Source organism: Stegodyphus dumicola, chromosome 2 (assembly GCF_044657685.1).
Source record: "Stegodyphus dumicola isolate Sdum_Otavi_A_Nest chromosome 2, ASM4465768v1".
Lineage (NCBI taxonomy): Eukaryota > Metazoa > Arthropoda > Arachnida > Araneae > Eresidae > Stegodyphus > Stegodyphus dumicola.
In genome coordinates this window covers 13,190,978-13,208,614 of record NC_140769.1, presented here as the reverse complement: position 1 = coordinate 13,208,614, position 17,637 = coordinate 13,190,978, and the positions used below count along the sequence as shown (strand labels likewise).

Below are 17,637 nucleotides of genomic sequence, written 5' to 3'. Positions count from 1 at the left end.
ATGAATCCATCATGTAATGGCATTAACTGTTTGAGGCCTTGTAATGACTACATACTATTAGCACTATTTATCTGCTGTAACACAGATACTATGCCAGAAAAGGTTTAATTTCAAAAATAAGAAAGGTCAGAACTCCTTAGAAGGCCATTAGAAATGATGAAAAATAGGTAAGTAAAACAATTAATAAGATAGACAATTAAAATTAAATGCACATAAGTAAATAAAAATATTATTAAATTAAATTAACGATAATAATAAATTTTCTGGTATTAATTTTCTGGTAATAATAAATTTTCTGGTTCTGTAAATCATTTATACAACAAAGTAACTGAACTCACCAAATTTCCAAAGATCTGTGGATTATTAATTTTGGAGTGCGTAGGGTTTAGTACCCTTTACCTTCACATCATAAAAATAATTTTAATGAGCAAAGTTCAGAGAGTGATGTGTACTGTAGATCTCTCATGAATTTAAAAATTGTTTAATATCATGTTGGAAGATATTAGCATTACTTGGAGAGATATCTTCAATTATGGGGTGTAAATTGTGTTTGGAGACTTAATAAGCTCAGCTTAGAGAGACAGCAATAAGCTCAGCTTCCTCTGTGTCTGTATGAGCCATCAGTGTTCACTGCTAAGAACAGAATGAGTGTTTCTGTTTGCATAGCCTGGCAGATGCATGCCAAAGACTGTTGTCACTGGCCATTAGTCTGATTGGAAGAACTGATCATATTATGTCTTGATCTCATTCTGGAGAGCATGAAGTTGAATTTTAAAGTCAGGATTTTTAATTCTTTACTAATCAGAAGTACTATCAGGCTTTGGCTAAATTTAAGCCCTGATTTTAATCACAGTGCTACTAACAGCAGCTGCAGAATATTCACCCATACAAAAGATATACAATAACATAACCCATTTTCAAAACAAATCTCTATTTCTGCAGCACTTTATGAATTAAATTCAATGAAATTTTCCAATACACCTGCAAAAAGAAGACTGAAGCTTCTTAAAGCTGAAAATACCCCAAATTTTAACTTCACATATATACTATAGTTTTCAAATGGCACCAGGAGCTCTAGAAGGAGATTCAGGTTTTAGCTCTAGAAGCATATGAACTCCTTCAAATCAGGGTTGCCACTCAAAGAGGAGAATGAAATTCCCGACTTTTCCGGTTTTTCCAGGTGTGTTTCGAGAAAATTCCAGTCTATCCGCGTAATGTACGTTGGCTGTGCTAAGAGGTAAATTAATTATGGTATTACTTGTACTGTGTAGCAAATTCACTTAATTATTCAATAAATCCCAGAGGACATTTATTCTTAATTATTCTTGGTACACTTTGTTTGATAATTATGTTTACTTTTCCGCTTAAAAAACTTAATAAAATTTAAGATATATACATTGGATAACAACTGTACGTTTTATTTAATTATTACACATGATCATCCCCAGTTCAACACGAGGCTAATCCAGTTCTTATAAATCACAACGCAATGCTAAAAGTTAGGTTAGATTTTAGGTAAATTTAATTTGTGTGAGGTGCATTCTTAAAAGGCACCTTAACACTTGAAAACACAAATATAATTATAATGAGTTGTTTTCTCCACAGAAGATTGAAATTTGAATCTGCCCAATTGGGAATAAAATACGGCTTTTTTTGCAGACATTCTGCAGCTAAACGAAAGAAAGAAATCTATTAATGATATTTTTTTACTAAATTGAAGTATTTTATATTTACTGCTAGAATTAATTTCAGGATTATGCCAGAGAAAATTTCCTGAAATTTGAAAATATTATTTACTAATGATAAATAAATTTAGAGGGAAGAAGCAACATTAAATGATATGAATAACATAAAAATAAAGATAATTACTTAAAAATTTAATTAGAATAATCAACGATATTTTAGCGAATATAGTTACATATGGTTATCCTAGATGATTGATTACTATTTTTTTATTTTACTGCAAAATGACAAGGTATTTATTAAAAAGAAAAGAAAAGAAAAGAAAAAAAAAAAAGATTTTGCGGTAAAATCCTAGTATACGATACGGCCTTCGCATGATTTTGAAAATTGTCGCCAAGAACAAAATGACCCGTTTACTGCTCATCATCATGTCGCCAAATCCCGCTGTACCATACATGGAGATTATTCTGACCAAAGAACGACTATGTAAAAAGCGGAGGGAAAATTTGCCAAGGGATTTGATGACAGAACGGCCAGAATTTCCCTCTCCGCGATGTGTACAGGAAATTGAGAAACACGTGTTAAGAAGAAACGTTCTTTGACAAAAAAGAAAACTACGAAAATCCGTTTTTAAATTATTGCGAAAAATCCAAGAAGAAACGTTTTATCAAAGAACGTTTTTTCTTGGATTTTTCGCAGTAATTTTAAAAACGGATTTTCGTAGTTATTTTTCCCTCCATCAAAATAACTAATCCATGAATTAATTTACTTGCGCCAAAAAATAGTTTCTTTTCCTTTAAAGACATTTTAAACGATATTCATTTTATGAACTCTTGATAACGTGACCTTCGAACTTCAACACCGGTTTCGAGCTTTGCGACAGATACTATATCGCGCATGCACAGCTGTTTTCCGCTATGATGGAACCGAGCCACGTCTGTTGCAGAGAGGTTTTTCTTCTTTACAATACATATTTTTTTAATTCTAACCTTCATGGTACCGTATACTAGGATCAAACCCATTTTGTTTTATACGAGAACAGGTACTTTCTTTAGTTCATGCACTGCATGTGCGATTCTCGAGGTTACTGGAAACCAAAAGTTGCAGGAAACTTGCCTTTCTGAAAAGACAATCAAATTGGAGCTGCGAAAATTGGCTCTATGCCAGCTGCCAGAATGACACTCACGTGATACACAATTCGCCAAAAAAGTGATCTCTTCCGACGTCGGCGCAAAACTCGCCTTTTTTGGCGGGATCGTTGTATGAAATTCCCCGACTTTTCCAGATTTTGACTAAAACACTTAAATTCCCTGACTTTTCCCTGAATTTTTGGTCAATTTCCGAATTCCCTGACTTTTTCCGGTTTTCCAGGTAGCGTGGCTACCCTGTCAAATGGATAGTAATACGAGGAATTTCTTTGGGCCCAAACTATATTGTGCAAATGCCAGCAATTATTGTGAACTACTTGTGCCACTTGGCACAACTGATGATGAAACTAAGCATGTGAAGAGGGATCAGATTTAAAATATGAAACACAATTTTAATATTAATTATCATCCTAAGTGACCCAGTAAATATTTATCATGCTGTAGAAAGAGAGGAAAGAGACTATTACAGTCCTAAATTAGTAGTAAATCCTGTTTCCACATATGGTTAAACTGACACTGAACAGAATGAAAATAACACTCTGGGCAGAAAGACAGCTAATAGAGATTTAATGTGCGATCATAACTTAAAATTAAAAAAATCAAGAACAGCTTTTTCAAAAGCATTCATTAATAATAAATGAAAAATCAATCTCTAATCCAAAATAAATAATAAATTAAAATGAAAAATTCTCACCAATATCAGGAAGTGCAGTCTCATATGTAACTAAATAGCCTGAAATCTCTCCATTAGGCTCTATAGGAGGACTCCAGCTCACATTCAATGATGTCATAGTGACGTCACTAAACACCAAATGTCCAGGTGGACCAGGTATGTCTTCCATAGTCGTAACATGTAAAGGAGATGATCTAGGGCCATCACCAGCAGGATTAAAAGCTAGAATCTGGATATTATATTCAGTATACTTTTTCAAATCTAACAGTACATAGGATACAGTTGTAGGTGGCACTGCTTCCATTTCTTCAATACCATCACTTGATCGAGGCTCGTAGAATATCTTATAACCAAGCAAATCACCATTTTGCAAGGCAGGTGGTGGTGGTTTCCATGACACTTTCAACTCTGTTGAACTAATGGCTTCAACTCTTACTTCTCGAGGCTCACCGGTAGGTACAGCTTCCCCTACAAATACTTGAACAGGATGACTTGGAGGGCTATCACCTCTACTATTATATGCAAAAACTCTGATCTCATACACTCTGTCTCTTTCTAACTGGTGTAAAGACAAGACAGAAGAATTAGCGCCTTGTATTTTATCAGCAGGACAATCTCCATTTCTAGGAATTGAGTAAGAAGATACTTGGCAATACTCCACCCGATATCCAGCTGACCTCAGATCACCATTCCAATCTTCCATGCCAAGAATTTCCCAACTGACTCTAACAGAAGTAGTTGTGTATGGGGTTGCTATAACTTGTCTTGGAGCTCTTTCAGGTGCTGCTGGCAAAGTCCAAGTAAGGTTTGATTCTTGGCTCCAGCCACTTGATCCTATATCATTTGTAGCCTGTATTCGAAATTTGTAAGGGGTAAAGGGTTTTAGCGTGGCAACTGTATATTTATTTACAGTTGGATCAACTTTTGCAGCAACTGTCTTCCATGAATTATCATTTTTAGCCATCTGAACAGTATAAAACCGCAATGGAGCAAATCCATCTCTTCCAGGTGTCCAGCTAAAAGTTATCTGTCTGGCTTGAACTTGGGAATTGCTGATCTGAGGTGTTGAAGGAGGTTGGGGAGCCTCTCTATTATTTGTTGTATAAACTTTAGCATTGGCAGTTTTGCCCCAACCTTCATTAGTCTGAGCAGTGACTGAAAACATATAATAAGTTTCCGGCTCAAGATTAATTACTTTCAGAGTCCTTTCTGTTGGTGCCAGTTCTTTCACAATCTCATTTTCTACAGAGCCATCAAATTTATACGAGACCCTATATGCCAAAATTAGACCATTTGGTTCTTCAGGAACGTCCCACAGAATACGCGCAGTTGTTGTAGAAACATCAGGAAATGAGATATTTGAGGGAACCCCTGGAACATCTTCAAAAGTGCGCACAGATACTGGTGGAATACTTAAAACACCATCTCCTATACGTGAAAATGCTAAAACCTGAATACTGTATAGTGTATATTTTCGAAGTTCTGTGAGAGTAGTGGTAAATGTACTATTGCTTTCTATAACTTTGTACTGGAAAGGGACATTTTTGGCTCCATAGTAAACTTTGTAACCTTCTATAATACCATTCTGATGTATCTTAGGTACTTCACTCCATTTTACAACTATTGTAGTGGAAGATGTGGCATTAATTTTGACATTATCAGGCCCAGCTGATGGAACAGCTTCCCTTGTTTTTTCACGAGCTGGTTGACTCGGTGAACTACTTCCAACATCATTAAAAGCCTGTACTGAAATTTCATAATCAGTAAATTCTTCCAGGTCTTTTAGAACATAACTGTTAGCATTATGGTCTTCTAAAACAATGTGCTGATATGTTGCATTTTCAGAAACATCAATTTCTGAAACTTCTTGATAAAGTATGTTGTAACCTCTAGGGATTCCAAACCACTCCACCTGCTGCAAAGGCTAAAATACACATAATTAATATAATACTAGTTTATATTATATTATTATATATTAATTAATAAAACATTTAAATAATGTAATTTGTAATGGATAATAAAGATATACAATTTATAAAATGTGAATAATTTATGATAGATATAAAAAAGTTTATATTTTTCATCCACAAACTTTTTCAAAAATAAGTCTAAATTTATATGTAACACAGACCGGAATAAATTTATCATTTAAATTCGATTTTATGCCCCTACTGAAGAAATAGAACATAATTTTAATAAAAATAAAAAAATTATCATAAAAATTTAAGCAGCCAGCTTCAATAAAAATTTTGATACTTATCAGTCAATCAGATCACATTTTCTTGGTATTCAAAAAAATTAAGTTCCAAATATTTTTTTGCTGACAAATTATCTACAATGACATTTTGGCAACTCAGTTATTTTCTTTTAATGATTCAGAACAATTTTTGTTACTACTTGTTGGCAGCTAAGCATTTAATTAATAACGAACAGAAAGTATAGCTCATAGAGTTTGCTACAGACACAACCAGAAATTGTAGCCATCTTCCAAGATTTTGGTACCTTTTTTTAAACAAAAACTTGAGCCACACTCTGAAGATAAGGCTAGGAAATGAAAACAAAATATCAAAGCAACACAAGGGGTTGCCAATATAAATATGCCCTTTGAGTTGATAGTTGATTTTAAGGCAGTAGAATGTCTTTTGTTACCACTCTACAGTTCATACATTAGCAGAATATCTCTTTGTTACCCCCTTTATGGCTATTATATTAAATTTTCTGATCACTTTGTCATATCACCTTTCAGTTTTTGTTTCTCGGTAAAAAAAGGCATTGCCAAGAAAATATACCTAAGAAAATCAATAAGTACCTGGATTTTTAAAGAGAATTAATTATCCTATATGTTAAACCCATCTAAACTACATTGAGAACTATTATTATTCATTCATTCAATTCATTACTAAGAAAAAATACAGGACAATCTCAGTTAATTCACTTCTAATGGGATCAAGAACATAATTACTGTTGACTACTTCTAAATAATAATAATAACAACAATATTTAAAGTACTGTAATTGCTGTTACTGTTTTGACCTTTATTTCACCCAAATTTAACATAATTATGGAGGGCTAATGAATGTGTATGTAAAGAGAGAACCCACATCACTCAAAAATAAACAAGAAAATCATAGCTAAGACTTCAGTAATATTCATATTATTCAAACTCCTTTCTCACAAGCAAACATCAATGCCCTGCATGATATGAGGTTACAAAAGACAAATTTGAATCCAGCTGCTACCAGCATCCCCCTCCAATAAACACATTTTTATTACTACTAGTGCTTTCTTTTAAAAGAAAATTTATTCATTAAATTATTTTTAGAAGAATAACATAAAAAATAACCCCAAAATTTCACTCAAATTGATTTTATTTATTTTGTTTCAGAAATAACCAGTAAAACCTCCATTATCTAAGCTAATGTTAACCGTGGCTAACTCAGATAACATGGACTGATAGAAAGAAAATCTTAATACAACAGTATACATACTGTAGAAAGTTTATTAACATACAGGATTCATGAAGGTATATATTGATAAAAAACATACATCCTTCCAAATATATGGATATACATGTAGTACTAAATACTATGACACTATAATCTCGAATATGTGTACCTGCAATGCAAATGAGGTTCCGTACAGTTTACATAACATATTACACATTTTAATAAAAATCACTACCACTTTCTGTTTCGTTGTGCAGCCTCGTTTTTCTTGCTGCTGTACTGCACAGATATAAAATAATCATAATGTCAACTTGTTACATGTTTGTCTTGCTGTTAAGCACAGAGAAGTGGGTTTTTCGATAATGTCCAAGTCATCTGTGTGACTGGTTTTTTTTGAACAATTTCCACATCTTCAACATCAGAATATTCAATATGCATAATTAAATTTACAATAGCCTCATCAGAAAGTTCAAATTGTTCATCATCTTGCAACCAATCATTTACATTTTTTACCGCCTTTGTAACTTGTAGCTGGTTTAAAATAGTCACTAATTCTTCATTATCTGCTTCTTGAGTTTGTGTCACTCTTATACCATCATCATTTGGTGAAATATTTATCCAGCTTTTCAGAGTGGGAGACTGTTTCTCACTGTTAAGCAATTCTTGCAGTCAGTAAATAAAACCTTTCAAATTTACCTGTTTTGGGCTTTCAATAACTGTTTTGTTATTTTCTGTAGCTTCTAATAAATGGTTCAAGAGCCTGCATCAGAAATTTCGTTTCAGGTTTTCTAAAACACCTTGGTCCAAAGGCTGAATCTGGGGGTGTAACACTAGGGGATAAAAAAAAATCACCTAGAAGTCTCTACTTAACAGCTGACACCTGTCAGGATGATCAACAGCATCCTCAACAATTAAGACCCCCTTAAGGCAAATTATTTACCAGAAAATAATAGCTTAACACTTGGCACAAACTGTTCATGGAACCATGACTTTAATATTCTCGAATCAAACTAATCAATTTTTAGTTTGTGCACTTTATAGGAAGATTTTCAGCATTCACATTTTTAAAAGCCTTGGGCTTTGCCCTCCTTGTCAGTAAAAGCTCAAGCTTAGTAGCCAGGAGCTGATTGTCTTGTTTTGATGCTAGTGCCTTTCTTGGCAATATTTTAAAATTCAGACATGATTTATTACAGCTACAGATTTGCTGTGAACCCAAATTGTTTTCCTGGATTGATAATATCCAGTTTGTTTATAAAGGAAGTCACTGCATACGAGTTACTAATAAAATCTTTCCTGCAACGTTTGACTGTCGCACACCAGCAAACCTGTGCTGGCGAATTCCTCTTTACCATCTTTGTAACACTGGAAAAAGTCCAAACCTTTAGTTTGTAATATTGGCCAAATAGTAGATTTCTCTTCTCTTTCATCTGTTGAAACCATAGCAACAATGCCTCTGATGTCTATTCATAACTGTTCTCTTTTTAGTCCAAAGGGGCTTTGTCCCTGAGGACTAATGTTTTCATTTTGCGATTTGCGTTGAATCACTCTAAATGTCCGTTTCACTTTTCAAACTGTTGCCACCAAATACTATCGCCCTGTATTATATTTGAAGAAATAAAATAATAATGAATATGCATAAAGGTATGTATGTTTCTTGCATTGTGATAAAACAACGGTACCTAAAGCCATCAAAATTTGAATGACGTAATCCTACTGCAAATATGGGCATCTGGAAAACCAAATTTGAAATTTGGAATTTGTTTTATTATCGGTTTTATATTTTGTAAAACTTTAACGAATTTTTGATTAACAAACTCAATGATTTAAGAGTGAGCAATGGCAACACTATGGGAGGGGGGGGAAAACCTTTTTATCTCCAGTGCACAGAACTGCGTATGGGAAATTTTAAAGATATGCTGATTTTAAAATTATTTTGTGACATTGCTGTTGAACTGAATTTTATGGTTTAAGTGCAAAAAGCGTGATAAATAAATAAAGGTAACACACAAAACATTAAAAAAAACGCCTCTTTGGACGTAATTTAAAGTCTGAAACCTTTCAGATTTCTTTTTACTTCTAGTCCCCCCCCCCGTTATCTTCAGTCATGTGTACGCATGAGTCAGTCATTTTTCAGTTTCCTCCTTCTTCCTTCTCCAGTCGGCAACAGTCCTTTCACCAACACTTGAAACCAATAGCTACCTCTTTAATCATTTTACTATGATATAGCCTGTTACTAGCAGCAAGTAGTTTCTTCTGGTGATCAACCTACATATTTTCTTTGAGTTACTAGAACATATACAAAAAAAAAAAAAAATAAATAAATAAAAAAAAAAATAAAAAAAATAAAAAAAATAAAAAGGCCAGAATCACTCATGCTGCTATGTTGTTGCACAACTAGATATACTCTGGTCCTGATGCAAAAACTAAAGACTAAGTCATTTTTCTGATGGAAGCATGCAAAACTCAATGCTACCGAGCTCAGACGTGGTAATAATGGGGTTCTTATCTTTACGGTCTACAAACTGTTTACCTTTTTAGTATTAGTTCATAATATTAAGCCAAATCACAATATTTAAAATAAACATATATTACTGTTTTGCAACATGTCCTATTATAAATTAATTACTCGTATTATATTTAGCAGTAATGCTTTAGTTAATTTAAAATCAATATTTAATTATCTACATATATATTTAAAATACAAATTTCACATACCGTCCAACGAACCCTCAGAGCTTTAGCATTGACAGCCCTCACAGTAACATTATATGGTGGGTGAGATGGAGGTGCTTGAATGGTCTGGAAAAATTTTGATGGTTCGCTTGGTTCACTCGAACCCACAACATTGGTTGCAATTACACGCAATCTATATTCTGTAAATGGCAGCAGATTGTGGACTTGAATATTGGATGCTTCAGGATCAGATACTTCATAGATCTTAATCCATGATTCATTACGCCGAGTTTGCGCTTCGACTGTCCATTTGATGATCGATGTATTGCCATCAAATCCAGGTGTAAACTGCAAAACCACTGAAAAGGCTCCAATGTTCGATACAGCTAATTTAGATGGTGGACCAGGTAAAACTAAACAAAGTAAGGAAAAATTAATAAAATCAAAGGCACATTTTTTTTTATTAAAACCAAGATATGGTGACAATTTCAAACACATAAAATGATAAACATTCTGCATAAGCTAATGCATTAATCTAATTTTAAAATACTTTTTTTTTTTTTTTTTTTTTTTTTTTTGTGCAAATAAATAAAAGTTTGAAGTTTTTCCTCAGATTTTAAAATTTATTTTCTACATTATTTTTATATTTGCGAAATTAAATACACACACATGTATATGAAAAGTAGAGTTTTAAGTTTTTGCAATAACCTTTTCAAAATCCGTCATGCTCCCTTTATATCTTAAAAACAGCAATATATGCTTATAAAAAATTCTTTTTAGATTGTGCAAATATGCAAATGTATGATATTATATTACAGAAGACCTGGAACATAACTTGCACACGTTTAATTATGCATATTTAAAAAAATCTTAACACCAAGAACAAGTACAACCACCAACTACAACTGCACTTTCAGATTTTGGAATGCACTTTTAGGATCCACATTTTGGCACATGATGGAAATCAAAACTTTTCATCATATATACATATCATAAATTTTTTATCCTTAAAACCCTTCGGGGTGTTTACAAATTAGATTATTTTTACAAAATAAACATACTCTGCATCTATTCCTTAGATTAAGTTAAATTGTGTAACACTTGTGCTGTGCTATGAAATTCATTGTTATTTACAAGTAACAAAGTAAAAATTAAAATCATACTTGAAGATACAAAAAAGAAATCCTTCTAATAACAATGGGAGAAAGTTTCAGTCTTTACTATCCAAAATTTCTTGACAAATCTAAAAACTGTCCAACTTTACAGAAACTAACAAAATTCCCCATACTCTTTTCCAGACTCCAACTAATAAAGATGTAAAATTTTATACTTTAAATTTTGACATAAGCAGTAAGTCTATACCTAAACTGTTATAAGCTAATACAAAACTCAAGAATTAGAAGGATATCTTATGTCTGCAACAATTTGTTTAAAAAATAAAAGAAAGTTACAATATGAATGTCACTTCTTGTATAACTTGAAAGATTTAAGGGACTGATTAAAACAAAATAGTTCCATATTATATTTTTTTTAATTAAAAATATATGCAATTAACTAATATGACTGCATCTAAATTTAAAATAATTTTATACCACAATTATGATATATTTAATTTTTATTTATATCATACTTTTTAATCTTATTCACCTAGAAAAACCTTTTAAATTTAAAGCTATAACTGCAGCATATACCACTCATTTCTAAATAGCTTAAAATAAAATCTTTTAAGATTAAGAATTGTCATTTTATATGAAGCCCTGTTAACTTAAAGAATTATCTGAATGCACAGGACAAATAATTTTGACGGAATATCTCGGTTAAAGTTTAATACACAGACCCATTTCTAAAGCCAGCTTGTCATATAGGTTTTATACATATGTGAAACTCTTATACTTCACAGCTTCCCAAATTATTCCCACCAGTCTATTTTTATTTGCAATTTTTAATTTGCTTTCTTAGTTTGATAAAAGAAATAGAAAATTCAAGTTTCTTCCATATTTAACTTACTTCTTAGATTATTTCTTATTTGTAAAATAAAACTGTGAAAATATATATATATTAAGACAAAATTTAAATTGTAACTGCCCCTTAAGTGTCTGGTTTTGGTTATTTCTCCACTTTTACCCTAAAAACTGCAATATGCCTTCGAGATTGGTCTCCTCTGCTATCAATAGTGTCCCCCCTTCTAAACTATTCAAAACAAACATTATGAACAATATTTTCAAGACAACAGATTTTTTATGTACATAAAGATATGATATGCAATTGCACAGATGATCCCAGGTATTGATATTTTATGCTATACTAAGATGTAACAATCTTGGCTAAGAGCAGCAATGTAACTGCCCTGGGGCAAATGCTAAACCTGACACTTGAGCATCTTAAATTATGATGCACAGAAAACGACATAATCGTGAATAAAGCCAAGATCACAGCACAGCACTCTGACAACAAAAAAACAGTAGATAGACCTTCAGTGTGATGCTCGCTAATAGCTATAGACCCTATGACCAAATACCTGGGAATACAGATGAAATCTAGGATGAATTAGGGCCACCACATCGATGATATAGCCACCAGGGCCACTAAAAGAACATGCATACTGAAAAGACTCACAGGGACCATATGGGGTGCAATACGGGATGTCCTTAAGAGCACCTATAAAGCATACATTAAACCACTGATGGACTACGGATGTGAAGCCATATTCTACAGCTAGCACATCTGCAACAGCAACCAAAGCCGTAAAAAGAAACTGGACTCTGCTCAAATAAATCTCTACAAGTAATCTGAGATGCTGCAAAATCCAGTCCAATCCCCTATCTTGAATATTAAGCACAAATGGAACCTCTTGAAAGATGGCGAGACAAGGCAATGATGAAGCACTTCAAGAGAAGCTGAACAATGCCAGAGAACCTCTGGGAACACTATGCACCTGTGAGCCGAAGACTCAGATCTCTGAATATACTGCTGGCCCAGGCTCAACCCCACTTACAGAAATATAAACTAGACACAGGCCAACACCTGCCCTTTAGAAAACCCAGATAAACTGAGAAATATTAGAGATACCACTCTTGATCTCCCTCCCAGGCACAGATGAACAAATGATAAACGTCTGTCCATATGTCCTAAAAGTAGTTGCACTATAAATGATTGCTACAAAATACCCTGGACCTGAATGGATTCATATATACACAGACAGGTCAGGTATCAGTGACCCCAGTGGAGTCAGCTTTTACTCTCTCCTCACCAAAGAAGCTTTCCCTGTTGGCAAATTGATGATAAACTTTGAAACGGAGGTAATGGCTATAAATGAGGCAGAAAATGTTTTTTATCACCCAGACATCAAACGAAATGTAATCTACAAAATACTCTGGGAATGAATGAAATCGTATGTACACAGATGAGTCAGCTATCGGCAAAAACAGTGGAGCTGGCTTTTACTCCCTCCTTGCCATTGGAGCTCTCCCTGTTAGCAAATCTATGACAAATTTTGACAGGCAGTTAATGGCTATAAATGAGGCAGCAGATGCCCTTTAACACCTTTAAGCATCAAACAAAAAGCAGTCTTCCTCTTGTACTCAACAGCTACAATACAAGCAATCATCAGGACAGAACCCCCTGAAGAACAACTAGTAGCCCACTGTCAGGAAAGACTTCTTAAACTACAGGAGACAACAGATATCAATGTACAATGGGTCAAGAGGCAATACAACATCACAGGAAATGAACATGCAGACAGACTAGCAAAGGAAGGATGCCCTATGCCTTAACCAACACACTGCCTAACATTCAGAAACGTATGCAGCAATATTACATCAATAGTCAAGGAGACTGGAAAACATACGGAAGGCAGCTGTTGTAAGTAAAAGATGGGAAACAATAATAACAGCAATCTGCTCTGAGATCAGCCATCCCCAACAATCTGCCCTGACATCAACTTCAGCTGTAGCCAACTTCAGATTGACTACAGGCCATGACTACCTCCAGAACCATCTCCATAAAATCCGCAATGTTAGCTCCCCCATATGCCCCCTACGTAACTCAGGAGAAGAGAATGCTGATCATGTCTACCTACAATGGCTTTGGAGGTAGATGCCAGAAAAGATGGACGGACGGGCATGACTATACTGCATGGTGTGGTGTCAAATGACTCACCTGCCAAAGACAGGCATTGGCTGAAGAAGAAGATGGTTAAGCCTATGTGCTGATTGTGTCACATGTGTGATTAGTGTCACAAATTGTAGCCATGTTGACTACTATGCATCAGAACATATTTGAAACAATACCTTTCCATTAAATGATGTCAAAATTTAGTTATTATATTAGGCTTTGAAAGTCAGTTGCACAAGTGCATAACAAATTCTTTTTCCAAAGCTTACGTAGACTTTAATCTGCAATTTTACATGGACTTCAATATATATATGTTCATACTTTAATTTCCACACTGTATTATGCATTTAATTTTTAAATCTATAATAATTTCCCTTTTACAATATTGTGATTACGATTGTATGAAAGTGATTAATTTAATTTACTGAGCTAAAAATCAACTTACCAGGTGGAATTCCAGATTGAATAGTTGCAGTCTTTACAGGCCCAGGCCCAACAATAGTCCATGCAAATAATTCAAAAGTATAAGCAGTCATGGGTCTCAAATCAGTAACCAAAACATTGGTGGAATCAGCAGAAAGATTACGGATAACCATGGTTTCCAGCACATCTTTAACATGATATTTTAAAGTATATCCTAAACAAAGGAGAAAAGACATGATCAACAAAGCATTAAATGTTGCACATTCATTTTCAGAAACACTTTACATAATAATGCTTTCTTAATACAGTCAAAAGTCGTTAATTCGGACACCCATAATCCGGACCTCAAAGCTACAAACTTTCTGCGCATGCGTCGCGTTCACGCATGCGCACAGGCGTTTACGAGAGCGCGTAAGACCCTTACGGCTGCGAATATGTTTGTGCGCATGCGCATTTTAATTGTATCGGAGTTATACGCTAAGCTAAAGTTATCTAATTCAGTTAATGTTGCCGATTGCGTTGTTTCTTAATCTTAGAATTGGATCCGGCTTATTATTTTTTGCAGACTGTTAGAGCAATTTTATAAAAGTAAGCTTGAACTTTCGATTATGTCAAATAGAATTTCCGATATATATTTACTACAAAGCGAAAGTATGTTTTGAAATCCGAAATCTGTTTATCAATTTCACGCTGCTCTGCAGCAGAAGGGGGGGACAGAAACGTCATTATTAGATTATGATAGATTAGAAAGATTATGTCAAATAGAATTTCCTATATATATTTACTAATATGTAATTCGTATCTACAAAGCGAAAGTATGTTTTGAGATCCGAAATCTGTTTATCAATTTCACAGGGCGGATTGGAAGTTGATCTGTCAGCACTATCCTTATCTTCAGGGCAGATGTTTTTATTTTATTTGGTTTATAATTCCATACTAAGTGTAGTATTTCATTCTGTCTTTGATATGATTTAAATCAAGTTCCTGGTCATTATAATTCGCTTCCGATAGTGAAGAAAGTGACCCAGAGGTTATTGAAAACGAAAACATTTCGATTGACAAATTAGTCGGTATTCTCAACACAGCAATTATAGGACTTGAACAGCGGAACTTTGTAACTAACCAAGAAATTATGTCTGTTTAATAGAATTAAAGAGAAACTATTATCACATGAAACGAAGCAACTTACATTGAAGGAAATGTTTAATAAAGTAAACAAATAAATATTAAGCTTTTTCTTTTTGTAAATTTTGATACCCTTTAGATCATAATTGTTCTTTATTTCATAAATTACGGTTTCATATTTTTAATTTTGTAATTTCTGCATGCCATCTTACCAGATTTAAACTGATGATCTATAATCCGGAATCGCCGAAGTCCCGACGAGTCCGGATTAACAACTTTTGACTGTATAATAAATTTATAGATGTAATTAATATTGAAATAAAAAATACATAAGCAAATGTAGGGACTTTTTCATCATGATTAATAAATTTTGGAAAAGAAACACAAACCTTTTAAGATTCCATTTACACGCCCTGGCGGAGTCCATACAACCATCATAGTAGTATCTAAAATGTCCTCAAATTTCAAGCTTTTGACAGCATCAGGAACTAAAAGAAATCAAAGATTTCAATTTACTGAAAATTTCAGAATTTTTCAATTCAATGCATGTTATCAATATGTTATCAAACTTCTAAGCACAAATGTTCTAACAATCACCTCTATCAGAATGACAAGACCATTAACTAGCAAAAATTACTTATATTCCTCCATATTATATTATAAAATATCAGCTAGTTAAATGCTATGCAAATTCAAGCTAAGACAGTTATATATTGAGTAGAAAATAACACACACAGAATTGAACATTGCCATAAGACTAACAAGGTCACACTAGATAAATAAAATTTTCATCAGCCCAGATTTAAAAACAAGAAAGAAAAGAAGCAGCATTAATTATTTAGTGATTGCAACACCCGTATACCAAATACTGGTATTTTGTGCTGTTTTGCAATTTTGTGAAACTGGTATTTGCTAAGGCATTTTCAGTATTAACTATAAATAATAAATACTTTATTATTAAAGGCTTTAACTTATTGGGAATCTACTATTATTTAAAATATGTACTTTTCCATCAATGTTGGCTGTATCAACATCAATGATTTGCTGCATCACTTCCATCCCAATATCCTTTCTTTATTTGTGTAATGTCAAGGTCATAGAGCAGAACTCAATTTCTTTACCAGTACCTCAGAGTAGCCTCATAGGTACTGCTACACGATGATCTTCAAGTTTATTGCTTTACCAGAATCATGGCATCATTTCTCTTCAATATTGCTATGCTAACATTCAAAAAGTGATTCCAGCATTCACTAGGGATAGAGCAGTACCGCCCAGGAGCCCTTTAGTCAAAACTGCTTAGTTCAAAGTTGATTGTAGTGAAAATGTGCACAGTGTTTTAAATGTTTATATATTTTTTAACTAAATTATTTAAATTACTTTTATATTATTTATATTTTTTAAATTGGTTGCTTTCCAAAAATAAGTACATACACATTTTGTACTATACTTTATTGTTCGAAATATTTATATTTATAACATGTATGTTTAATTTTTTTTTATCCTTAATGACTTCAGAGAGCATAAAAAAAATCTGTCAATTGGTATATTGGTATATTTTGGCTTGTTTTTACTAATCATATGATAAAAAAATATGCTGGCAAGATACAAAACACGTTCTATGATTATTAAAGTTTTAGAAGGAAGTACAAGCGGACTACACAATTCAAAACACAAATAAGAAAATAATCTGACAAATTCTACTCGCCCAAAAATATTATTAAACTATAGTCATCATAAATTACGGATATTTTTTAACATAAAATAACATAATGACATAATGACTGTTTTGCTGAAATTTCCTCTAGAATGACAGCATTAGATGATTTGCCATTTAGAGTGTTTTGCAACAGTTGAAATGAGAAAGTCATTAATTGCAAGAGATTTCAAAACTACACCAACATCTGCTAATACTATAAGAACTGCTGTAAACTACAGTAACAATATTCACAATTCTCTAAAAAAAAAAAAAAAAAAAAAAAAAAAATTTAAACGTAACAAAATTTAGTCTCACACTTGATGAATAGACAAGTGCACAAATTGCGTACAAATGTTTGTGTACCACCGTAAAAATTACTTGAATATAAATATGCATTAAAAAATTGGAATTCAGGATTCATAAATGTTTCAGGAAGTGCCAGTTGCAAAATGTGTAGAAGTAGTTAACTGCAGATTGCAGGAACATAGATTATCTCTGAAAGATGTTGTCTGCATACTTACTGATGGAGCAACAGTGATGAAAAATGTTGGGAAGCTGACTGATGCAAATCAGCAATTATATTATGTTCGTGGAATTCAACTTGAAGCAATCAGTGTGCTATATCTACAAAGCCAAGAACAGAAGAAGTAAAATACT

General features: G+C 33.2%; 1 protein-coding gene across 1 annotated transcript in view; it reads right to left on the bottom strand.

The window, feature by feature from the left end:
• The window catches only part of sdk (sidekick cell adhesion molecule), a 105,290-nt gene that overhangs the window by 25,943 nt on the left and 61,710 nt on the right, over nucleotides 1-17,637 (bottom strand). The window contains exons 17-20 of the mRNA XM_035361940.2: nucleotides 15,674-15,772; nucleotides 14,182-14,373; nucleotides 9,666-10,036; nucleotides 3,526-5,428 (exon numbers count right to left, since the gene is read on the bottom strand). Coding sequence (XP_035217831.1) covers nucleotides 3,526-5,428; nucleotides 9,666-10,036; nucleotides 14,182-14,373; nucleotides 15,674-15,772 — 2,565 coding nt within the window. The remainder of the gene's footprint in view (nucleotides 1-3,525; nucleotides 5,429-9,665; nucleotides 10,037-14,181; nucleotides 14,374-15,673; nucleotides 15,773-17,637) is intronic.